Source organism: Crocodylus siamensis, chromosome 1 (genome assembly GCF_052110815.1).
Source record: "Crocodylus siamensis isolate JL-2025a chromosome 1, ASM5211081v1, whole genome shotgun sequence".
Taxonomy (NCBI): Eukaryota; Metazoa; Chordata; order Crocodylia; family Crocodylidae; genus Crocodylus; species Crocodylus siamensis.
In genome coordinates, this window is record NC_143395.1 from 156,060,989 (window position 1) to 156,087,056 (window position 26,068).

Sequence of the window (26,068 nt, forward strand, 5' to 3'; positions counted from 1 at the left end):
CCCAGCAAGGTGTTCATCTAGCCTCCTCTTAAAGACCCCCAGGGTAGGAGCCAGCACCACTTCTCTTGGAAGTTGGTTCCAGATCCTGGCTGCCCTGACAGTAAAGTAGTGCCTCCTGATATGTAGCCTAAATCTACCCTCTGCCAGCTTGTGACCATTATTCCTGGTCACTCCTGGTAGTGCTCGGGGGAACAGGGACTCCCCCAATGCCTGCTGATCCCCCCTGACTAGTTTGTGACAGGCCTCCTCAGCCTTCTCTTATGGAGGCTGAATAGGTTCAGGTCCTGTAGCCTGTCTTCGTAGGGCCTGCCCTGCTGCCCCCTGATCATGCGAGTGGCCCTCCTCTGGACCCTCTCCATGTCGTCCACATCCCTCTTGAAGAACTGGACACAGTACTCCAGCAGCAGCCTGACCAGTGCCGCATAGAGGGGGAGGATCACCTCCTTGGACCTGCTTCATATGCATCTGTATGACAAGGTGCAGTTGGCCTTCCTGACTGCATCCCCACACTGCCGGCCCATGTTCATCCTGGCATCAATGATGACTCCTTTGCTGCCTCTGCACTGATGAGAAGGGAGTTCCCCAGCCTGTAGGTATGCTCTGATTCTTCCTCCCGAGGTGCAGCACCTTGCACTTGTCAGTGTTGAATCCCATCCTATACTCATCTGCTCACCTCTGTAACCTGCCTAGGTCTGATTGCAGCCTATTCCTCCCTTCTAGCTTGCCCACGTCCCGCCACATCTTAGTATCGTCAGCAAATTTGAACAGGGTGCTTTTTACCCCATTGTCTAGTCACTGATGAAGATGTTGAACAGTGCAGGCCCGAGGACTCAGCCCTGCAGGACCCCACTGCCCACATCCCTCCAGGTCGAAAATGACCCGTCCACTTCCACTCTCTGGGTGCAGCCCTCCAGGCAGTTGGTGACCCATTTGACTGTGTGGGTATTGACACCACAGTCCCCCAGTTTCTTAATGAGGACGGGGTGAGAGACAGTGTCGAAGGCCTTCCAAAAGTCCAGAAAGACTACATCCACTGCTATCCCTGCATCTAAGGATTTGGTGACCTTGTCGTAGAAGGCCACCAGGTTGGTCTGACAGGACCTGCCTCTAATGAACCCATGTTGGTTGCCCGTAAGCATGCAGTCCCCTGCTGGCCCCCCGTGGACATGCGCCAGGATAATTCTCTCAAAAAGCTTGCCCAGGATTGAGATAAGACTAACTGGCCTATAGTTTCCTGGGTCCTCCTTCCTCCCCTTTTTGAAGATGGGAACCACATTGGCCCTCTTCCAGTCCTCTGGCATCACACCAGAGCACCACGAGTGCTCATACAGCCATGCCAGGGGTCCCACAATGACCTCAGCTAATTCCCTCAGTACTCTGGGGTGGAGATTGTCTGGACCAGCTGATTTAAATATGTCCAGTCCCTCCAGAAGTTCCCTAACTAGTTCCTCACTAACCCTTGCCTAGGTGTGCCTTCCCTGGTGTTTAAGGCGGGGTGGCTTTTCCAGTCCCTGCTCAGGAAAATGGAGGCAAAGAAATCGTTAAATATGTTAGCATTGTCGTCTGGTGCTATTTCCAAATTTCCTAGCGTGTCTTGCAGGGGCCCCACGTTACCTGGAACCTTCTTTTTGCCCCCTATGTATTTAAAAAGGACTTCTTGTTGACCTTGATCCGGGAAGCTAGTCCCAGTTCCATCTCCGCCTTGGTATTTTAAGTATCTTAGTTCCCCTTTTGCTATTTTTATTAACTAGGAAACATCCCAGACTTTTATATTCTTTAGTTTTGGTATTTTAAAGTTTGATTTCATGCATATATATACTTGTCTGAGCTTCAGTCTGCTCAGTTTGCATGGGAAAAGTACTAGGGAAAGAAAACTCTTATGGTTTAAGCAGTCCTAAATATTGTTTCATAAAACAATTTGGTGTGTTCTGTGTTCACAATTTAAAGTTCCGAGAATTTTGAAATTATCTGTAGTTTCAGGTATATAAAGATTGTCATCCTTCTTAACAAAAATATTTCACTGAATTCTGTATTATCTATGCATAGAAGGAGCAGGAAAGGTATGGATTAGTCACCATATGAGCATGGAGGCCTAAGGAGGAAACCTTATAATTGATCCAGGCATTGTGATTTAGATATGACATAGCTTGGCTTCAGAATTAAGTTCCTGACAGCTTTAATGCAAAGGTTAAATTGATTTGGATGATTTTGTTTAGTTGCAATTTAGAACGAAATTGCCAGCCACCCCTTAAAAATCCATTTGAGAATTTATAAGGATTTACTTATTTTTTGGCATTAATTCCATCCAATGTTGAGTCTCATTTGTTTATTTTAATTTTGATGGCCATAATGTTTCTTTTAAAATTTATTTTCAAGATATTATGAATATCTTAGCTTTGGTGATATATGTGTGTGTTTTAATTTACTTTTTAAACAATAATTATAAAAGATTTCTTTTAGTAAGTGACATGGGTCCAATACTTTTCAGGACCTGGTTGGATATGAGCTAATCAGTCTAAAAAACTGATGAGTTTCTTCTAATTAATCTTTGGTTCTCAAATGGTGAAAAGTCAAAGTTTTGAGTGGGGAAGATTTTCCTGGGTATAGACACTACAGAATAAAATAAAAAGTAAGTGAAATTCCAGATTATTAAAATGAGAGAAAATGTATTGAAGAAAAAGAGATTCCAAATAATTCAGATGGTTGTCCTTTACAGTACTTTTTATGGTTCTATTTACTCCTTTTAGATTTCTTTTTTACCTTAGAGCTATGTGGTAATATATGGGCAAGATCTAAATATTTTTATTTTTTACAGGAATGTAAAGAAATGGTTGCATACTTCAGCCATCAGTTACTGGACAGTCTATTAAAAACCACCCGACTATCTTTGGATACACTTAAAAAAAGAATATTTGTTTCAAAGTAAGTCAAAAGTGAAGTATTACTTTACAATAGATGCCTAATTAGTGAATACTAAAGTGATAGTATGAAAACTTAGTTTATCTTTACTGCCAAAAGATGATAAAAAGCATCAAGGAAAAATTAATTTTTTTATTGATGTAATTATTTGTTTGTGTTACAAACAGGTGCAAAACTCCCTTTTTGTGACACAAACCCTTTTAATAACGTTCAAGCTATCAATAGAACGTGGACAAACTAGAGCTTTTGGCAGTTTGACATATTTCAAATTCACTTCTGTTTCGTTCCTGGTGGCATCACAATGTAGTGGGTGCTTTACAGAAATTCAAGAGGCAGTGGTTTCCACCTCAGGCAACGCCCATCCTGCAGACTGGCAGACAGACAAAGACTGAAGGAAGAGAAACAAAAAATAGCAATTTTCATAGAAGTCAATTAGGTCTACAACCTCTTCCCTTAGGTATCAAAGCTTTAAAAATAAATGAGTTTGGTCTGTCATGCATAAGAGAGCTGAGAACTTGGGGTGAGAGTTCTCAAAGATATTAACTTCAGAGAAGCTGAAGACAGAAGTACAGATAAAGCTGTTTCTTTTTATAGTAACTAAAATTATGTTTGCTATGTATTTTAAAATAATTGTATGGTGGAATATGCAATGTTTTTCAATATTCTTTCAGCACCAGTTCCTTTGGGCGATCAGGCTTTTTTTCTCAGGCAAGCAAATCTGAAGAAGTTGTTTGCTTTCTAAAAGCTGAAGTACATCTTGCCATTCCTAATGTGGTAAGTAACTTGTGATATTATGTTTAATAAGGTAAAATATGCTACCTAATAATTGCCTCTGCATGTCCTCAGTTGTGTAATGTGCACACCAGTGCTGAACCTGGAAATATGTGGTAGGCAGGAAAATATGACAAATAACTCCAAAGTAATGCTTCAGTCTCTGGGCCTCTGTACTGCAATTTAGAGGAGCAAACAAAGTAGACAGTCTTTTTCAAGAAAAGTCTCCATCATCATTATGGCTTAGACAGATGTTACACTTTTCCAGCCATATCTCTTGTTTTAGCACAAGAAAAAGCAGCTGGCCACACATTCATGCTCTTTGTCTCACTAAAAAAATGGCCAGTCTACCACAAAGAGGACAGATTCATAACAAAGAAGTTGCTTGAAGTTATTTGAAACAGGAACTTCTTGGTCTTTCTGGGACAAATTTAACATGTGGTCAGGTCTGAGAGACCCCACTGTACCCACAGTGCTCCTCTCTCCCTCCCTCTCTTCCAGCAGGTAGCTGTCAGAGCCCTGTAGGGACTGGTTTGCAGGCAACCCTGTCCTGGCTGCTGTCGGATAGCAACAGGGACAAGGATAGAACAACAGCAGGGATTGTAAGCAGCGCCAGTCTTGTCTTGGGCTTCCCATGAGCCCTTAAAAGTTCCCTGCTTGGAAGCCGCCAAGATTGGAGCACCCCTTGCAGTGGTATGATCCAGTCTGTGTTCCAAATGGGGAGCTTTAGAGGGCTCATAGAGCTTTAGAGGCAGCTGGAGACCACCCCATGCTCCAGCTTCTCTGGTCTCAATCAGCTGTTGCTGCCAGAATGGCAACAGCTGATCATGTGAACCTATCAGTGACAGCTCTTGTTTACAGAAGCTTATACATCTCAGATTTAGTTAGTCTGTGAGGTGCAAACCTACCCTGACTTCAGACTAACACATCTAACTACCTCTCTCCATAATTTTAGAAGAAAAGACTTAATTTCCTTCATTTACTGTTGCCATGCATTTACCTCTGGAGTAGAAGTCAGAGTTCTGCTGCTGTGGCTTGAGAATCTTGAGTCAGACTGCAAAGATGTATAGCATTTCCCTCCTTCCTTTGTCAGTTCCCTTTCTTTTCTTGTGGATGCTTGGGCTTAAGTGAAAAGTTAACTAGCTAGGATATTTAATTCATTCTTAATCTCTGAGCCTTTTATTCCCACTTGCCCTGTATATTTTCAAGGATCCTTGTTATAAAAGCATGCTATGTATAAACATCTTCAAGCACATCAGTGTCAGGGAATCACTGGGATTAAGGCAGTCACCCTGGGGCTTGACACTAAAGGTTCATGATTCAAGGTATCAGAAGTAGGCAAGGTCAGAGAGTCACAAGCCAGGGGATCAGGATCAGATGAGGTCAGGAGCCAGAAGCAGGTGTCGCACTTGAATGCGGATGGCCAGATCTGGGCTCACTCAGGGATCAAGCCACTGGCAAGGGCTGTGGTAGGTAAGAGGAACCTGAGGTCGAACCAGGTTAGGAAGCCAGGAGGCCAATCCAAAAGTAAAGTTCAGGGACAAGCCATGTAAAAAAGCAGGGAGGTATCAAACAAAAGTGAAGTCTAGGGATGGGTTGAGTCAGGCAGCCAGGAGATCAAACAGAGGATGACATCAAAAAGCAAGCCAGAGAAAGCAGCAAAGTAGACTTGAGTCAGGTTGCTCAGTTGCCCAGACACTTCCTGTTCTGGGTAAGGGGTCTATATGGGGGAAGTGGAAGTTAAATAATCCCAATTTGGCCATTCTGCTGACAGGGAATGGGTGGAGGGTTAGGCCCTACTGGAGGCTTCATGCTAGCTTTGACGGTCTTAGGTGGCAGACTGAGGTGAGTGGCTGTGCTGTCAGGCTAAGGCCCTAAGTTCAAGGCTGTGGCCTGACACTGTAGTCTTGACTGAAGCCACAAGCTTGGGGGGTGGAGTTAAGCCAAATTAATCTGTTGGTTAACTTTAGGACATTTATTACAGCTGGTCACCAGAGATTCTTACATGATGCTCCTACTTTTATTCTGTCTAGATCCCAAGCTCTGTTAAGACACGTACACTTTCACCCCTATTTATTCAACAGAATTTACAGAGGCAGAACTAAAAGCTTTTACAATGACACCCCCCCACCCCCCCACACACACTTTCAAATATCTGATTTTCAGCTAAGACCCTGGGTGGTAGTTTGTACATGGCAGTGTCTACTTACACAACTACACATGCAGGCCTGTAACTTCATCATCTCCAGTGATTGTTGAGTTTGATTTTTCCTCCAGTAAGATACAGCATGGATTTACCAATAGAAGTTCTAACAAGAATTCTAGTATCTTTACATTGGTAGACATTCATTTGCCAGGTGCTCTGCACAACTTGGTAAATCATTTCAGCTATAGGGCCCCATTACCAAACATAGGAACTGAAAGGCTTAATTCCAGATTCGTTATGCCTGAAATGAAGAGTGATCACCTCAGTAAACCTTCTTGCTTGAGATACAAGAAAGAAATGTCCCATATTTTTATTCTAAAAAGGAGTAAGTCTGGGTTGTCTGATGAATGTGCTTTTTGATTTGGTTGGAAAAAGATCTAGTATACATCTTCCCTGAAATTCTGTTTATTCTTAGAGTCCTCAGAAAGATGATAGTGTTTTTTTGCAGCCTGGATACCTACATTAATTTATTTTTTAACTGGATGCATCTCTCTATCTGTCCATCTCTTCCACTGTGTATCTTCTAGACATAATTTCACAAATCTAGGGTCTAGACATATATTGTGTTTAGTATCTCTACATCTGACATTATAGAGGTGAGCTCATTAAATTCTGTTGATAAAAGTTCTCTGAGATTGTTTGAGAGGTCACATTCAGAGTTGAAAGGAATGCATGCCCTTTACAGCACTTACGCATATGATTAAATAGCATTTTTCATTCTATTCTGAGGTGCATTCAGTTCTTGGGGTCTTCTGCTTCAAATATCCTGAATTACTTAAGTATTTAGGGCTGTTAATCATTTGTATTAGAGCACATTTGGTCACTATTTTTGGTGTTTCATATTTCCATTCATAAATGAGACTTTTTCTGCTTAGGATTTGAATGTGTGCTGTTGTTCTTAATGGATTCTCCTTTTCAACTGATGTTACATGGTTCTTTATTTCAGTTATCTAAAAATGACACCCACTTTGTCTTATAGTGAGCACAATACAGCCTTGATGGCAAGGTCCTATACTCTGTACTTCATTACTAGAGACTTACTCTCAGATTATCCCCAAAATTTCTACCATAGGTTGTTTTGGATTTTCCCATGAATCAACTGTGTTTATGAATACTTTTCCTGAGCTTCATGACTGTTCTGCAGAGGCTAAATTTCATATACCTAAAGTTCTTAGCATGATTTACTTAACCTTTCTAAGGGGAAAAAAACACCTCTTTGTAGCTCACCCAAGCATTTTGTGGCTTTTGATGAAAAATATAATATCAATTATTTTTTCCTCTAGTTCTTAAAGTTCTTAAAGATTGTGTTAACGTTGGTTATATATTGAACAAACTGACCCTTCCATTTTGGGTTAGGGCATACTCTATTATAGTCTAAGTAACATATGTTCCTTGTTTCAGGGATTTTACTTCTGAAATTTTTGTAGGGCAATTGCTTACAATTCTGTTAATGCATTTACTAATCATTACTCTGTGGCAGCTTTTTGGTCATATATGCCCAATTTGTTAGGGCTGTCCTACAGATCTTATTTGGATGGGATGCTTTTCACGCACGTCTTTGAGAGCTAAGTAGTAGCCATCCACATTGGGATGGACAAGTACTCGGAGGGAAGTTACTTTCTTAACAGTAACTGGAATTATTTCATATACTTTTGTCTGCATGGATTACACAGTACACTCTTATTCTCATACAGTCTTTTACCTGGGTGTTTCCTACAAGTGAAGGACATATGGCGCTTGAGCTGCTCTGCCTTTTGTGCCATTGGTAATGCAGGGTGTATGTGTAGTCCCCAAAATACTACTGGCTAAATGATTTTGAGCTTATGCATATAGAGCACACCCATCTACATTGTGATTTGTGTGAACAAATGCTTCTTGAAGAGATTCAATTACTGTAAGTAATCTTCCTTTCTTTGAGATGGTTTGACCACATATATTCTATGGCGCCCTCTTCCCTCTGGTTCTGTATTGCTGAAGGAAGTGGAGCATGCCTGGGACTGTTCTGCCCTTTGTCTTTTCTGGAAAGGACACAGACACAGGGTACGGGTCTGGTCCCAATGGACAATGCTGGTCAAAAAGATTATGACCTCACTTGCAGAGAACACTTGCATATAAAACATGTATATGAAACATCTTGAATCACTTTGTGCAAAACAGAGTATTCTGCCTCTTGCAACTGGTGAGTGCAGTATATTTCCTTTCCTAAGAAAACCACACGCTCAGTGGCAGTAGTGATTTTAGAGGGGTGCTCTTAAATCAAAGTTTCTTTTTTGGCTCTCTTGAGGATACAACTACACAGCACCCCTTAGGCCAGGGGAGGGCAAAATATGGCCTGTGGCCTGCATCTGGCCTGCAAGTTCATTCTATCCAGCCCGCAAGACCCCTAAAAAAAAATGTAGAAAATTAATATTAAAAATTTTAAAAATGACAGGAACCAAGGGCAGTAGGACCCAGGGGAAGCCCAGTGGGCTCCAACAACAGCAGAGCACTCCTGGCCCGGCCCCCAGCTGGAAGCCCCAGCTACAGTTTCTGGGATGGGAGCATGTGGCTGGCCTGGTGTGGGCAGCTCAGGTAAGTGTGGGGGGACCCCAAGCAAGGAAGGAGCACGGGGGAAGCGGCCCCTCCCCACCCATGCCTGGTGCCCCACGCTGCAGCTGCCTACAGCCTTCATTGGACTGCCTGTACCTGCTCCAGACAGCCCCATGAAGGCTGCAAATGCCTGCAGCGTGGGGCACTGGGCACAGGGAGGAGGACGAGGGGCCGCTTCCCCTCCACACTCAGCTTTTCCCTGGGCTCCTTCCCTACACGGAGAAAAGTGGCCCCTCGCCCGCCCTGTGACTGGTGCGCTGCACTGCAGGCACTTGCAGCCTGTGCGGGGCTGTCCGGAGCAGGCACAGGCAGCCTCAGGCCAGCTGTGAGTGGCTGCAGCACATGGCACTAGCCATGGGGTGGGGAGGTGCTGCTTTCCTCCCCCCCCACATTCAGCACCAGCTTGGAACCCAGCCCCACTGCCTAGCTGGCAGTGGGGCAGGTTACAACCTGGTGCTGAGCATGGGGAAGTGGCCCGTCACTTGCCCCATGGCCAGTGTGAGGGTATCCCAGGGCCAGTGCTGGTGGGGCCCAGAGCAGGGTGGCAGGAGCGCAGGGTTCCAGCTGGCAGGTGATCTATGGAGCTGAGTCAGATCCTCCCTCCCTGCTGGTTCAGTCCAGCCCAGCTCCACAGACCCCTGCCGGCCTGTGCCCCGCTCTGGGCCCCACCGGTGTTGGCTTGGGACATTGGTCCCAAGACATTGGGATGTTGGTCCCAAGATGGTGACCAGGGGGCAGGGTACCTGTCAAGTGGTGGGGCACCTATCAAGGGGTGGGGCTACCCATATAGCCTGCCAAAACTGGGTAAGCTGCCCTCTGCCCAAAATAATTGCCCACCCCTGCCTTAGGTAGATTAAGAACAGTCTTACAAAATTAGGTTCTGTTTATTTAAACACCTTTTGTAATATTTTGTCTAGGTAATGGTTCCCAGTTTGGATGATATACAGCAAGCCATCAATCGTATGATCCAATTAATACTGGAAGTAAGTCGTGGAGTTGCACAGTGGGGACAGCAACACTTAATGCTGAACACTGTTGCACATAAAATCTCTTCAATACCCAGTGGAATAGGAGTGAAAGTAGGCAAAAAAGATGAAAGTAAGGTTTTTGCTAACTTTAACTTTTTTAATACAGTGCAATAGAATCTGCATATTTTATGACTATACTTATTTGCTCTCAAAGGGACTACCTATGGTTTATCTAGTTAATTTTACTTTAGCTATTTGTAATTAACAAGAAATGGGTATTTCATGCTTGTGAAAGTAACAGACAACTAGGAAGCAATCAGAAAATATTGCCTGTAAATATTGTGAAAGTCTAAGGGCCAAGTCTTGTTTCAGGTTTATATGTGCCTAAGTGCTACATAATAATATGGGAGAGTTATGTAGGCATGCTGGTCCAGAAAATATAGGAGGCGTGGATTTTATTGTGACACCTTTATTGGACGAACTGTATAATTGAGAGAGATGTTAGACAAGGTCAAGTAGTTTATCTTTTCTACTACACCTATACTGTGTCACCAGTGGGCAGTTTAGTGTGTACTACAGTTTAGAGTAAGTGGAAATAGAATCTAAAATCTTTGTAAATGCCAAAAATGGCACTTGCCTGGCTACGTTTGGATGTGTATGTAGCACTTAGGTACATAAAAGTGAAACAGAATTTGACCCTGAGTCTTCAATCCCAAACCAAATAACTTTGTAAGTATTACCCCTATATATTGTTCCTACTTTCTTACTATGAAATGGGCTGTGTGAAGCTTCAGCTGCTGATTCAATTCAGAGGAGATTCAGCTTGATTTGGCAGCTGAATCTTCAAATCCAAATTGAATCGGGAGACAAATAAAAAGGTCCAAATCGATTTGAAACCTCTGAATCGATTCAGAGAAGATTCAGTGATTTGGAGATTTGGCCAGTCCCCAGTTGCCGCCACAGGGAGCTGGACCTGGGCTCTGTTCTGGTAAGTAGGGGGTGAGGGAGGTGCTGGGGGAGGGGGAGGGGACCGTGGGGGAACCCCCATTAGGCCCCATCTCCTACCTGCTCCCCCAGCTCCTCTGAGCACCCCCCAACCTCTGCCCACTCTCCCAGCCCCATTAGTGGCTGCCCCACCTGGTCCCAGTGTCCTGACACTTTAAAAAAAAGAAAAAAGCCCCACACTCACTGGCTGCTATAGCGGCTGGCTGTCAGAGTGTCTGGGGGATCATGGCAGAGCCCCCCCACATAGCGCGGCGTAGGGGGGAGCAGTAGGGATCACCCTCCCCCCCAGCACCTGACAGGAGCCAGTGAGTGTGGGGATTTTTTTTATTTTTATTTTTTAAGTGCCAGGAGACTGGGGCCAGGTAGGGCAGCTATTGACAGGGCTGGGATAGTTGGCAGGGACAGCTATCTTGAAGGGTAGCTGGGGCCAGCTCAGTCATCCTGTCAGGCCTGGGTGCTCTGGGCCCCTCTAGTGCAGCCGATGTCATGCCTCACCCCCATGAAAATGGTTCCAGGGGCCAACTGCTAATTCAGTTTCATAAGAGTTGCTTTGCTTTTTATCTCCATCAGCTCCCACCCACCCTGCACCAAGCACAGCCTCAGCCCTCCCCTGCTAGCTCAGGGGAGCTAGGCGCTTTCCCTCCCAGCCTCAGCCTGGGAAGCATAGAGAGTTATAGAGAAGTAGGGCTAGATGGGACCTCCTTGCTCACCAGTCCTCTAGTGGCAAGTCACAGCTGTGCAAGTGGGGGACAGTCAGAAATGATTTCTAGACCAAAGATATGACTGCTCCAAACTCTAAGCTAACACTAACTGATCAACGTTTGTGCGGCTCACAGTGTAAGGGGTAACAAAGCCCTGAGTCCCCAGCAAGGCCTGACTCATTTTTTCAGGTGTGTTCTGGAAAATGGGTAAATTGGACTAAATTTGGTTCAGTACAAACAACAGAAGCCATGTAATAATAGATACGGGCTATTGCACAGTGTTGGACTTACTCTAGCCTGTGATGAGAGCACTCCTCCAGGTTAGGGATAGTTCTGGGTTCGGGTCCCTGCTCTCAAAACTGCTTATACATTTTACATTAGTCACTGGATAAATAAGCAAATAACCCTAATATCAGGGACTGGAACCAAAGCCTTCCCCCTCCAAACAGAATACCCTCATCACTGTACTAAAGAGTCCAGCTCCTTCTTGTTTATTCCCCTTCTGGCTCTGGCTCTTACATTCATTTTTGCATTGTGCCCCAGCTTATCCCAACAAGAGGGATACCTATTCTGTGGCCTGCTGTGTACGGCACTCTCTTGGAACCCAAGAGAGATGGGTTTGAATTCTTTTAGGGGTATAACCCACCTCTCCCACTCCCTGGGTTTATGCTGTAACCCCCTAAGTTATTATGCAGAAGGTTTACCTTCTGTCTGGTTTCGATTCTGAGGGTATAAAAGCACCTAACTCAATACTAAAGTAAATGCCTGAAGTCTGAAGGGCATCACTTCAAAACCACCCCTATGCTCAGTATTTCCTGTTGGGTAGCTCAAGGTTCCTCTCTGTTCGGTACTTAAGATTGCCTTTTTGGGGATGCTTTACTCTCCCCGTTCCCCGTGTAAGAGATCTAGGCAAAAGTCCCTGAAACTTCTCAAATATTAATGGGAAACAGGTATATGCAGAGCAGGAAAAAGGGCTGTAAGTTCACTAGCTGTAATAAAGTTAGTCCATGTGTTGGCATTTCCAGAGATTTTGCTCGACGGTGTTTTATGGTGTAAGTATTCTTAAAATGACGGCTGGTGTTTTGATGACATTGATTAAAGTTATGTATATTTTGTTATGTATATTTTTGGCGGGAAATGTTGAAATGGGTTTAATGATTTTTGAATTAATCAATTTGTTTGTTTTTTTAACAGAAGCAGCTGAAGAGTCTGGTCCTGTAAGAAAACTAAGAAATTTTTATCCAGGTGTTGCAGAACACAAAGATGTTTCCAAATTAGTTGTACTCCTCTCAAGTTCTGTAAATTCTGTAAGGAAAGCAACCAGTGAAGCACTGCAGGACTTCCAGAAATATAAAGTGTTGTGGACAGAAGACAGAGATGCTAAAGTTCAGGTAAATTTAATGATGAGCACTGCTGCAGGAGTAACCTTTATAAATTGCTCCTTCTTTGAAATTAAAAGATACTGAGGAAAGGGATGTAAAAGATATTTAACAGCTGAAATATTACTTTAACCTGAGAGTAATAATAAAAGCTGCTATATTTCCTAACTATGAGCAATTGTACGCTGTTGTCAGAAAGATGACTTAATGGCTTTTGAAAATTCCCCAGTTACGTATTGGATGATTCTCTGTGCTACCATTTTAGATCTTTATAATATTCATTACTAAGCAATACTAAAATGGAAATATACTTCAGCCCGGTATTTGCCATTATTATCACATTTTCTAAGTAAAACAGAAAATATCTTAAATACCACACAAATTTAATTACTATGTGGAGTAGTATTTAGTTCCTTTAGAGAGGAATTTATTTTTCTTGATGAAATAATATTTCGTAAGAACATTCCTTGGAAAAAGGCAAAAGTGTGACAGTTAGAGGGAGAGAACTAATAGGACTGAACTGCTATTTCTTCTTTGTGTACTGTAAATCTTGGTATACATTTTGAAATCCAGATGCTTCCAAATTTATTCAGAGAGAATTCTCAGAATCATACCATTCAGGATCTGAATGTACCCAACATAAATTGTCATTCAGTTCTTCCTTGCCTCTATCAGTGTATAGTCAGGTGCCATAGTTCCCACACTTAATCTTTTATTTGGCTTTCTTTTTAAAACCTCTAAAATGACCATTTGTACATAATTACTTTTTCTTGTCTTAGTTTTTGTAAGTATGTTGCAATGAGTAAGTTCCATTTTGTTGCAAACTCTGTACAGTTGTCTTTTAGTTCTGTTATGTGCTATGCTTGTTTACCCAATTTTTTGGTTCAGGTTTGGTTTTTATATTGTTGGAAGAAACCATGTAATCCAGGATTTGTAGCCTGTGGACATCATGTGGCCCATGAGGGGGTAAATTACAGGGGTTCCTTGGGCTCCTGCTCAGTTGCTGCTCTCCCACATTGATCTGACCACAGCAGCAACTAGGGTCTCAGAGCCCTCTGTCCTTATGGCTTCCCTTTCCTACCCTTGCCCCAGGGGATTGAGTGGTATAGTGTGGTACAACCTGCAGTTTCAGGGTAGCTTATGGCTAGAGTGCCACTCAACACAGTACAGTGAGGGACCCCAAAGCTGGGGAGCTGAGGGTGAGGTGGGGCACACAGCAGGGGGTCATGTGGTGCCACAGGGAGGGAATGCTCAGGTACATGGTGCAGCAGGGAAGCACTAGGGCATGTAGTGCAGCAGTGTGGAGGTGCAGTATAGTGTGTGGGGGGTTGTGCCGAGATGTGTCATGAAGTCAGGGGTGGGGGAGGAGGGGACGGAGGCAGGATATGTGGTCCTAGGGTCCTGTGGCCCCCAACCACTCAGAAATTGGATAACACTGATTTAGTCTGACTTTCTTTATAACAGTTCGTAGAACCTTATTTAGTGTCACAGCCTTGTTAGCTCTTCTAACTAAACACTCACCAAGCTGCAGTTGTAGGTCCCAGTGACCCAGAACTATATGATTTTAAGCTTTCTTAGTCAAAGCGTGCTGCTGTACTGTCTTTTGTCTATGATGTCTCAGGCATTTTCTTCTGTCACATTCTGACTGTTATCCCTTCAAAGAAAAGAGGCCAAAAGCCCAACTCTCCCAAGGCCCCAGGAGCAGTGCTGATTGCTCATATTTTCTGGTTTCATAGATTTCATAGACATTAGGGCTGGAAGGGACCTCGGGAGATCATCGAGTCCAGCCCCCTGCCCAAAGGGCAGGAAGTCAGCTGGGGTCATAGGATCCCAGCAAGATAAGCATCCAATTTACTCTTGAAGGTGTTCAGTGTAGGTGCTTGAACCACCTCCGCTGGCAGACTGTTCCAGACCTTGGGGGCTCGGACAGTAAAGAAATTCTTCCTTATGTCCAGCCTGAAACGGTCTTGCAGGAGTTTGTGACCGTTCGACCTCATCATCCCTTGGGGCGCTCTGGTGAACAGACGTTCCCCCAGATCCTGGTGGTCACTCCTGATGAACTTATAGGTGGCCATCAGATCACCCCTGAGCCTGCGCTTTTCCAGGCTAAAGAGTCCCATGGCTCTCAGCCTGTCATCGTAAGATCTGTTTTCCTGACCTCTGATCATGCGCGTGGCTCTCCTTTGGACTCTCTCAAGCTTCTCCACATCCTTTTTGAATTGTGGAGCCCAAAACTGGATGCAGTACTCCAGCTGCGGCCTCACCAAGGCCGAGTACAAGGGGAGAATGACGTCCCGGGATTTGCTCGAGAAGCATCTATGGATGCACGCCAGCATTTTGGTCGCTTTACTAGCCGCAGCATCGCATAGGATGCTCATGTTCATCTTGTGGTCAATGATGACCCCCAAGTCTTTTTCTTCTGTAGTGCTAACCAACGTAGCACTGCCGAGCCTATAAGGGTGCTGCAGGTTTTTCCTCCCAAGGTGGAGAACCTTGCATTTTTCGGTGTTAAACACCATGAGGTTCTTGTCTGCCCATTTGCTGAGCTTGTCCAGGTCAGCCTGGATCACCCGCCTATCTTCTGGCGTGCATGCTTTGCCCCAAAGTTTGGTGTCATCGGCGAACTTGGCCAGTCCACTCCTAACTCGAATGTCCACATCATTAATGAAGATGTTGAACAGTATGGGTCCCAGGACAGAGCCTTGAGGGACCCCACTGGTTACAGGGCACCATGATGAGTGACTGCCATCAATCACAACCCTCTGGGTCCGACCACGAAGCCAATTTCCCAGCCAGCGGATCGTGGTGGAGCCAAGGCCACAACTGGTCAGTTTGGCCAAGAGGTGATCATGGGATACCAGATCAAAGGCTTTTTTGAAGTCAAGATATATGACATCAATCTCTTCTCCCTTGTCCAGGTGATAGGTCACCTGGTCATAGAAGGAAATGAGATTGGTCAAACAAGACCTACCCGCAACAAACCCGTGCTGGCTGTCCCTTAGAATGTTAGCCTGGGCCAGTCCCTCAAGGATGGCCTCCTTAATAAACTTTTCTAAGATCTTCCCCAGGATAGAAGTTAGGCTAATGGGCCTGTAGTTAGCCGGATCCACTCTCCTCCCTTTCTTGAAGATCGGCACCACATTGGCCTTCTTCCAGTCTTCGGGCACTACACCAGAGTGCCAGGAGTTTTCAAAGATCCGTGCTAGGGGCTGGGCTATGACGCTCGCCAGCTCCTTGAGTACCCTGGGGTGCAGGTTGTCAGGGCCAGCTGACTTGAAGGTATCCAGCTTCTCAAGATGTTCCTTCACGAGGTCAGCATTGATGGAGGGTAGGGGATTCCCCTCACCCAGATTTCCCTGTCCCATAGCAGGCATGGGTATCCCGTGTGACTGATGAAAGACTGACGCAAAGTACCTATTTAATAGGTTGGCTTTTTCCTGGGCGTCAGTTGTCAGTTGCCCCATCTGGTTTAGCAGGGGTCCAACATTGCCCTTGCTTTTCCTCTGGCTCCCCACATATCTGAAAAAGGACTTTTTGTTGTCCTTGATGCCTGAAGCTAGTTGGAGTTCAGTTGCAGCCTTGGCTTTCCTGGTTTGCTCCCTGCAGGACCAGACCAGCGCGGAGTAATCCTCCTTGGAGGTGAATCCCGTCCTCCATCCTTTGTAGGCTTTCCTTTTTAGCCACAGTAGGTCCGCTAGGTCTCTGGAGAGCCAGGGGGGCTGCTGTGCCTTTTTGCTGCCTTTCCTCCGTGTTGGAATAGATTTAGCTTGTGCACTGAGGATCGCTTCCTTGAGAAGCAACCACTCTTCTTGAACTCCCATCTCCCTGGGGTCATGGTCCCTTAGGGCCTGACCGACTAGCCTCTTGAGCTTGTCAAAGTCAGCTTTTCTGAAGTCAAGGACTTCTGTGTTGCTGACTGACTTGCCAGCTTTACGGCGGATGGTGAAGGTGATCAGCTCGTGGTCGCTGTCACCCAACTTCCCATCAATCACTAGGTCGCCGATTAGATCATCCTCCGTAGCCAGTACCAGGTCAAGCAGCGCTTTGCCTCTCGTTGGCCCATAGACTTCTTGGGTCAGGTAGAGGTCATCCACGCACGAGAGAAAGCTTTGCGCCCGCTCAGATTTAGCTGAGTGATCTTCCCACGAGATGTCTGGGTAATTGAAGTCACCCATGACAACCAAGGTCCTGGAGCAAGCGGCCTCAGTCAGTTCCCGGGCGAACTCCTGGTCAAGCTCGGGACTTTGAGTGGGAGGTCTGTAGTAGACTCCCACCGTTGTGTCCCCTGTGCCGAATTCCCCACGAATTTTTACCCAGAGGGTCTCTAGCTGTCCATGCTGGTCGCCAACATCAGCTTGCAGGGACATGTAGCTTTCCTTCACATAGAGAGCTACACCCCCGCCCCTTTTGTCAACACGATCCCTCCTGTATAGGGTATAGCCCTCTATACCTGTGGTCCAGTCATGGGTGGAGTCCCACCAGGTCTCCGTTATCCCAATGACATCATATTTCTTTGCACTGAGCAGGAGGATGAGCTTGTCCTGCTTGTTGCCCAGGCTCCTGGCATTAGTGTACAGGCAGGCAAGTGTGCCCTTGGGGGCTCTTGCCTTGCCCACAGATTGTGCCAGGGCTGGGGCAGGGGTGAGCTCCCTTAAGTGCCCCCTTAAGTGCCTTGGTCCGCTGGCTTTGCAAGGGCCATTCAGCGGGCCAGCAGGGGCAGTAGTCCCCCCATCCCCCAGCGGGCTTAGTTTAAAGCCTGGTGGAGCAGGTCAGCCAGCCTGGCTGAAAAGAGCCTCCTCCCCAGGGGAGAGAGGTGGAGGCCATCTCTTCCCAGCAGCTCGCTGCCTCTCTCTCCAAAGAGTGGGCTGTGGTCATGGAAGCCAAAACCTTCCCAATAACACCAGCGCCGCAGTCTTTGGTTCACCGCGTGGATCCTCCTCTTCCTCCTCAGCCCATAGCCCGAGAGTGGGAGGATCGAGGAAAACACCACCTGAGCTCCCAGACCCCTAAGCCCCGCTCCCAACTCCCTGTAGCACCTCATGACCTGGCTGGGGGTGCTCCGAGCCGTGTCATTGGTGCCCACATGAATCAGGAGCATGGGGTAGTGGTCTGTGGGCCAGAGGAGCTGCGGGATCCTCTCCGCAATGTCTCGGATGCGGGCACCCGGGAAGCAGCAGACTTCCCGGGCTAAGGGGTCGGGGCAGCAGATTGCCCCCTCAGTGCCCCGCAGGTTGGAGTCTCCCACAACAAACACCTTACGCTTTATCTTGGGGAGAGCGGGGCCAGTAGCTGCGGTCGAGCCTGGGTTGCCTGCGGGAGCTGGCAACTGCGTGGGCTCTGCTGGGGCTGCAAGAGGTGCGAACCTGTTGCTAAGCTCCGGCGGGGCAGCGGCCTTGGTGCAGCGGGCCTTGGGGCCCTTGACCACCTTGGTCCATGCCCCTGACTGGGCAGAGTGGGAGGTCCCAGAGTCCTCCTTAGTTGCGGAGGGAGACGGAGCTCTCCCCTGCGGCTCCCGGGGGAGAAAGGCCTGGCAGTAGGAGTCTATCTCCTGCTCACAGTCCCTGATGGCACGCAGTCTCTGGACTGTGGCCTGGAGCTCCTCCAGCTGGTGCGCCAGAGACCCCAGCAGGGAGCAGACCCCGCAAGGGGAGGGTAGCTTACCATATCCTTTCCCCAAACACTGCATCATTTAAATCTTCAGGGGCATGTGCTAGCTGTACCAGGAACACATACAGACTTTGCATGCAGTTCCAAAATATATTACTTTTTACTTTGATAGCATAAAAAACAGAAACAAGGCATAGTTTTAGACAAAATAATAACATTTCCCATGTGTATTTCTTGCCTCTTGTGTGCATTTCCCTAAGTAAAGAATTTTTAAGATAGAATCTTATAAAAAGTTCAGGATTCACCCTCTCTGCAGCTGCTCCAAATCTGTTTTTCTTTGACCTTGGTAGATCTTCCAGTTAAATATGACACCCTTTCTCAAAATGCATCTATTCCTATCCTTTCTTCTACTGAAAAGAAGGACTTTCTGGGTTTTTTTGATCCATCCAACCTCTGCGTTTAAAGGTTAGCATCAGAAGGTTGCTTGCTTTATTTTGTGCTTGGGTATTGGCTTTTATAGATTGCATAGACATTAGGGCTTGGAAGGGACCTCAAAGATCATTAAGTCCGGCCCCCTGCCCCGGAGGCAGGAAGTCAGCTAGGGTCAAAGGATCCCAGCAAGATAAACATCCAAACATTTCTTGAATGAGTCCAGAGTAGGTGCCTGCACCACTTCTGGAGGGAGTCTATTCCAGCTCTTGGGGGCTTGGCTGGTAAAGAAATTTTTTCTTATGTCCAGCCTAAAACAGTCTTGGAGGAGTTTATGACCATTGGTCCTGATTTTTCCTTGAGGCACTCTGGTGAACAGATGTTCTCCTGGATCTTGATGTACACCCCTTATGTATTTGTAGGGAACCATCAGGTCCCCCCTGAGTCTGTGCTTTTCCAGGCTGAAGAGTCCCATGGCTCTCAGCCTTTCTTCATAAGGCCTATTCTCTTGCCCTCTGATCATGCACATGGCTCTCCTCTGGACTCTGTCAAGCTTCTTGACATCCTTCTTGAATTGCGGAGACCAGAATCAGATGCAGAGTTTGGTTTGCTTTACCAGCTGCGATATCGCATTGGTGGCTCATGTTCATGTTGTGGTCAGTCATGACCCCAAAGTCTTTCAGCAGTGGTGCTAGCAAGCATAGAACTACAGAGGCTAAAGTATGCTGCAGGTTTTTTTCCCCGAGGTGTAATACCTTACATTTATTAGTATTAAACATCATCAGGTTTGTATCCACCCACTTACTAAGTTTATACAAGTCAGCCTGGATCACTAGCCTGTCCTCAGGTGTGGACGCTATGACCCAAAGTTCAGTGTCACTGGCAAACTTAGCCAGTGGGCTTCTGACACCAATGTCCACATTGTTGATAAAGATGTTAAAGAGAACCAGTCCCAGGACAGAACCTTGGGGGATGCCACTGGACACAGGGCACTGTGCTGATTCGCTACCATCAACCACTACTCTCTGGGTCTGACCTGGGAACCAGTTTCCCAACCATCAAACTGTGGTGTAGCCACAGTTGGCCAATTTTTCCATGAGGAAGTCATGGGACACCAGATCAAAGGCTTTTTTAAAGTCCAGATATATGACGTCAATCTCTTCTCCCTTCAATCCCAATCCATTTCAGAGCAACTGGTTCTTCAAGCTTCAGCCAACCTACTCTCCCTAGGTATTTCCATCTGAATTAGATGACTTCTAGTGTTTAACAATGCACTGTTCTAGGCTGGGATGCACTGTACCCTGACTGCTAATGGCTGTCTCCATTTCTGCTGGTATTCCATGAGTTAATTAATAAAGTCAAATAGAATGCAAAAGTTAGATATACATTGCTTCTCAACCCGCTATCAATCCTTGCTTACTTGTTCTCTGTTGTTTCCTTGCAAGTGTCTGTTTCTGTGGTTCCCATGTAGTTGGGATTACATAATATCCTTTCCCCTGAGGCTGAGGGAATCTAGCATTTCCGGCTTGCTCGAAGCAGGGGCCTTGGATTGGTGGTCCACACTTCTGTCTGTGCCAAGTCATGTCTGCTTACATATGTGGCCTGGCAGGACAAAAAAAGAAAAACTTTTCTAAAACAAAATGAGATTTTAGGGGGGAGCAAGGCAGATTTCTGACCAGCTTCACATTAGTCAATACAGTTGAAAATTGTGGCCACAGGTACCCCTGAGAATCATTGCAGAATGCTTTTTTTATGAGGCACATTCTGCAGTGTAGAACAAGACTCTTAAATTCAGTTTTCTAGTTGTTTGTACTATTAATTATGCCCTCACAATAATGAAACTCTGTAGATGCTGCTATAGAGGTCAGTTGCCTGTAACTGAAAGTCTTTGAGACCAGTGTCTCTGAATATTTATATTATCCACTCATTCCCCTAATTGCTCGGAGTTCCAAGTTAAGTTTGTGTTTTCAGGCTTAAAAGAAATAACTAACGTGTGGAGAGCAGCACTCTCTTAAATAATTTTGGCTCTGGATATTGGGTCCCAGGAGGAGGCCATCCAGGGACACATTTCACAGCTGTAGCTATACAAAGGCAACACTTTTATTTATGAGCAAGCAAATTCCTTTTCACTAAGCAGCACTTGGGTCACTTATGCTTAATTATTCTGATTTGGAAAGTGAAGCCAAGGAGAAGCAGAAAGGCAGTTATATGAATAATTCCTTTTGAAGGAAAGCAAATTATTTTGTATGTATGCCCCAGAAAATAACTCTTATATTTTTAAATTTTAAGGTATGAATTATACTTAGGACTAGGCACTTTCCTAGAATAGACTGAGGAGGAGTATTATCAGGAAATACAGTTAAAGGAGTGTGGGTTTCTTTCAGAAAACAGTTGGGGCTTTTTTGTAGTTAGTTCTGAGTTGTCTGTCCCTGTTATCCTAGAATTCATTAACTTTTTGCCCAACCCATATTCTTAATAAGCCCTTCTGCTCATTGCCACTTTTATACATCTTATTTAAAAAAACTGAGAGACAAATGTCATGTGTATTGAGTACTAGTTGAGAAAGAAAACAAAGCCAATCTCAGACAAGAAAAGAAATATCAGATCATGAATGCGCACAGTAGAACAGTAGTTAAGATATAGTTGTTTTGATAGTTTGAGGGCCAAATTTTCAAAGGGCTGTGCAATGAGTGACATTACATGGGGAAATACTCTGTTTGCATGGACATATTGGTATTCATACATGGGATTGCTCAGTTTGCCTGTAAAATTGTAGGACATTTGTTCGTGCAACTGTGTATGTATTTGATGTAGCTCATCTGTTTTCTGCGGTTCCCAAAATTTTACCAATGAAGTAGAAACACTGTTTAATAATAGTTCTAATTTCATGCAGGAATTTCTGGCTAGCAATCCTTCTCTGACTGAAATCAGAGCTGAAATTCTTCATTATGCTACTTTTGAGCAAGAGATTGAGGATTTAAAACCTACTATTCTTGTAGGTCCAATTGAATTGCAGACAGGTATGAGTATTCCTTTTTCCTTTTACATAATGTAAAGGTAATAGATGAATGTAATCGTTATATCCTAAATCATCTGATTTATTGTATAAAATGAAGTTTATTGATTAATGTGTGCAATGATTGTAATCAGTGGTCATATAGGAATGGGAATTCTTAGAAATCTTTTTATTATTATATCTATGTGTGCTTCTTCCTACTTTAGATACTTTACAGTCTAATGCAGTGTACGACACAGACTGACTCAGGCTAAGTATAGACATTCAAAAAGCCTGAGGTGGAACCAGTTTAAGTTTTGCACTTTATTCTAAACACCCTAGGTTAGACAGGGAATGAACAGAACAGACATTCGCCCTTTAGTGGGAGTGGGCACATAGCTTGTCTGCATTGGCCAAGGCCAGCAGGTTGAGAGCAATTTCGCATCCTGCCTCCTGCATCTAAGCAACGAGACTCAGGAGTCAGCCAGCTGTCCCAGTCAGGGCCACCTACTATACACTGTGCCCAAGAAGTGTCCTGGGCTGGGCCACTGACTTTCACGTGGCAGATAAGGACAAGGTCACCCAGACTGCCATTGTTGCTGGGGTGCTGTGGCACCACCTCCAGACCATAAATTGCCAGTACTGGGCCTGCGCTACCAGCAGCAACTGATGGAAACAGATTGTCCTGGGCACCTGGGATATTGGACAGTGGGTCAAGACCTTCCACATGTGCCAGGCTACCTTCATGGATATCATTGTCCAGGTGGCTCCCACAACACACACCAAGACATTGGCATATGGCAGTCCTTCACTTCAGGAAAGTGGGTGGCCATTGCTGCCATGAAGCTGCCCTCACCCCCCAGCAGTTACTGTCACATCACCAGCCAGTTTGGCAGGGGCAAGACTATGGTTGTTGAGGCCATTCAGGAGGTGTACCCGGTCATCTAGGATATCCTGGTCAGCTGCTTCATCTGCCTCATCAACCCACAGGAGGTGGTTGCCAGTTTCTATCAATGGGCTTCCCCAACTGCATAGGGGCTGTGGATGGCACCCATATCCCCATCCTTTGCCTGGTCCAAGGTGCTCAGGTGTTAGTCAGTTGTAGGGGATACTTCTCTGTCATCCTGCATGGCATTGTCAACCACCAGGGCTGCTTCACTCAACTCTCTGCTGGCTGAGCGGGGAATGCCCATGATGTCCACTTCTTCCACAACTCCCTGCTCTCTAGGCTGATGGAGAGTGGGTGCTATGCTCCTGGGGTTCCCGATTTCATCACTGGTAATGTCATGATCTCCCCATCATCATCATCGTCAGGGACTCGGCTTACCACCTCATGTCCTGGCTGATAAAGCCCTATGTAGGACAGTTGGACTGCCAGAAGGAGAACTTCAACTACTGCTTGAACAAGCCCTGCATGATGGTGGAGTGCTCCTTCAGCCACCTTAAGGCATGGTGGTGGAGTCTCAGTGCACACTTAGAGGTGGATATGGAGAACCTGATGTAACTCATTGCATGTGTCCTCCACAACATCTGTGAGACCAGGGGATAAGTCTTCCATGCAGCCTGGGCCAGGAAGGCCTGATGTACAGAATGGGAATGACAGCATAGGGATAAGGGAGATGGCAAGCCCCCCCACTGATCTTGGGGACTCCATCCCCACACAGCAGCAGGCAGTTTGGATCTATGAAGCCCTGGCCAACTACATTCTTACCCTGGAGGACCAGGAGCCCTCCCCAGATGAGTAGAGCCAGAGGCTGGAGGCCTCTGAATGCCTGTGCCCTGGTACTGGGCTCTGGGTCTCCTGTCCCAAGCTCCTCTGGCCCTGCATTCTGAACAGCACTGCCCACAACCCAGGCTTCCTGGGCACTGTTCACCTTTCCCTTCCTCCCCTGCCCTTGCAGGGGTACATACCAGAGCACAGAGGAATGTGGAGCGAGGAAGAGACATGCCTTAGTTTTTAATAAAATGTTGCAGCTGCTAAGCTTTCCCTGTGTTTAATAAATAAAACTTGTTGAACAGTGCCCAGGTCTCTCTTCCCAATTAACACAAACCAGCAAACCTTTGGAGAGTGCAGGGAGTTTGAGAAAGGGGCAAAAGAACCTGGAAGGGGCAGTTAGAACAGGGGCGGGGTTTGGGGGAATGCCTCAGGGGCTGAACTCAAGAAACACAAAACCCTGAAGGGGAGGCACAGGGTTCAGGGGCTTTTCACTTGGCACACTACTCCCTGAACTTAGAAGTGAAGACCATGGACTTCCCCCTGTAGGAGCTGGACAGGTGGGTGATCCCAAACCCACTGTGTGCTTGAGAGGGCTGTGGAGTGGAACCAGGGGTGGGAGGTGGCTTCTGAGCTAGAGGGAAGAGATAGTGGGGCACAAGGCATTGCCTCAGCAGGTGCCATAGATTCCTGGCTCTCCCTCACTGGACCCCAGGAGGCCCATGTCATGCAGCAGGCCTGAACACAGTGCTGCCTATCCCCACCAAAACTGTTGCCTCCCCCACAGCAGGGCTTGGGTCAGGAGGGGGACTGCAGGGAGCAAAATTAACTCCCAGACTTCCCAGCTGGTAGGTGAATGAGCTGGGGCAGTGGGCTCTCCTGCCAGACACTGTCCCAGTGACAGCCTGGCTCAGTGGGCTGCACTCTTCCCCCTGTTCTGAGTACTCCTGTATCCCTTCAGGACTGGCCTGGAACTGCTTGGGGATCCTGTGCACATGGGGTGACTGCCAGTATTGGGGGAGGCTGATTGGGTGTGGGAGTGTGGTGATGTCCCTGATGGCACTGGTGCCCCTCCTGTGTGCCATGCTTCTTGCTTATGGCCCTGTGCAAGGGGAAGTCAAGGTCTAGGTTCAGTGCACCTCAGTTCCCATATCCTGTGATGGTGTGGGGATTAGCACAAATGGGACAGACTCCTTGTGAGCTGGCTCCACCAGCTGTGCTGTTGCCCTGGGGACCTGCTCTTGGACTTAGTTATCCTGCCATCCTGGGGCCTCCCTATACCTGCTCCTCTGGCAGAATCCCAAAAGGTGACTCCTCCTGCCCCTGAGCAGTGTTGTAGGTGTGCATGGTCTCAACAGCACTGTCCTTGGTGAGAAAGCAGGACAGCTCCTCAGAATGGCCTGGTCTGCCTCCAGGCTCTGGATCTTTCACTGGTGTCATCTATGTGGTTATACTGACATGGTCTGGGCACTGCATCTAGTCCCTGTTGTGGCCCCACTCCTGCATCTGCTAGGTGATGCACTTGAAGACATCCCTGTTGCATTATATTTTCTGGAGCTGGTGCTGGATCTCCTCCTCATCCCAGATGACGACGAGATCCCTCATCTCCCCATAGTCCCAGTTGTGTGCCCAGGGTTGCGTAGTGGAGGAGGAAGGGATGGGATGATTCATGGTTTGTGGTGGTGCCTGTGGGATTTCAGCGTCTGTGGGTGGGTGAGGGTGTAGCTGCAAGGGGGTGGATGGAAGGCTGGAAGAGCAAAGGATGTGCAAAGGTGTGGGTCCTGGCGTGTGACTCTCCCTCTCATTGCAGCTGGGTGTGTCTCCTGCTCCCACGTAACTGGGGCTCCCTTGGCCAGGCCATCCCCACAACCTTAAAACGTTCCAGGGGCTTCAAGCAGACACCCCATGATTCTGGCAATGCTGCATGGCCAGGCCTGGAAATTTCCATTGACCTTTACCTGCAAGACAGAGGCAGCTTGCCATGCCCCACCTGAAGGTTCCAGGGGCATCTGCTTGCTTGCCCCAGTTTGGAGGCTCAGTGCCCTCCCCATACCCCACACTGTAGTACACTGTAGTACACTGTAGTTGTGGGCCAAAAAAAGCCTTGTGGCATGCCAAGTGCCCATGCCCTAGGTACCTACCAGCAGTGGCTGGCCTCAGAGGCCACAGGGCCTCCATGCAGACCCAGTCCCAATGTTCTGCCTCCTGCCACCCTGACCCGCTAGAGGCAAGCCTCCCACACTAGCTCCTGCTTCGGGGAAGGCCATTCTGGGGTCTGAGGGCAGGATGCTTGGCTCTCATCATTGAGATGTGGTGTGTTGGTACTAGGGTTGGGCTTCTGCAGGTCTGAGCCAGTGCCTGGTGCTAAGGGGATTGGTGAGTATGTGTATAATGGGTGCTAGGCCTGAGCTTCTGCAGAGTTGAGCTGGTATGAGCCATGGGGTGGGTGTGCAGGTGACAGGGCTAGGCTCCTATGGGGCTGAGCCAGCATGCAGGGCTTCTCCTGGGTTCAGCATAAGGTATTTGTACATCATCAGATGTTTCACAACCTGGTGGAGTAGCACAGTGTGGGGACACAGGTGCTCAAATGCCAGGGCTGGTTCAGGGCCACGGACACCTCCCTCCCTCCACCAGTGACAGCTGGCCAGAGGCAGGATGCAGGGCTATGGGGAGGGTCTGTGCTGCCTTGGCTCTGTGGCAGCCCAGAGGTGGGGGGTAGGTTAGACATTTGGCTGGAGCAGCCAAGTATGAACTGAGCTCCTGCATGCCTGCAACGTAACTTGAG

General features: G+C 46.8%; 1 protein-coding gene across 1 annotated transcript in view; it reads left to right on the plus strand.

The window, feature by feature from the left end:
* Nucleotides 1–26,068, plus strand: part of DNAH8 (dynein axonemal heavy chain 8) — a 329,691-nt gene that overhangs the window by 77,158 nt on the left and 226,465 nt on the right. The window contains exons 24-28 of the mRNA XM_090046651.1: nt 2,816–2,922; nt 3,591–3,693; nt 9,403–9,583; nt 12,354–12,550; nt 21,468–21,594. Coding sequence (XP_089902777.1) covers nt 2,816–2,922; nt 3,591–3,693; nt 9,403–9,583; nt 12,354–12,550; nt 21,468–21,594 — 715 coding nt within the window. The remainder of the gene's footprint in view (nt 1–2,815; nt 2,923–3,590; nt 3,694–9,402; nt 9,584–12,353; nt 12,551–21,467; nt 21,595–26,068) is intronic.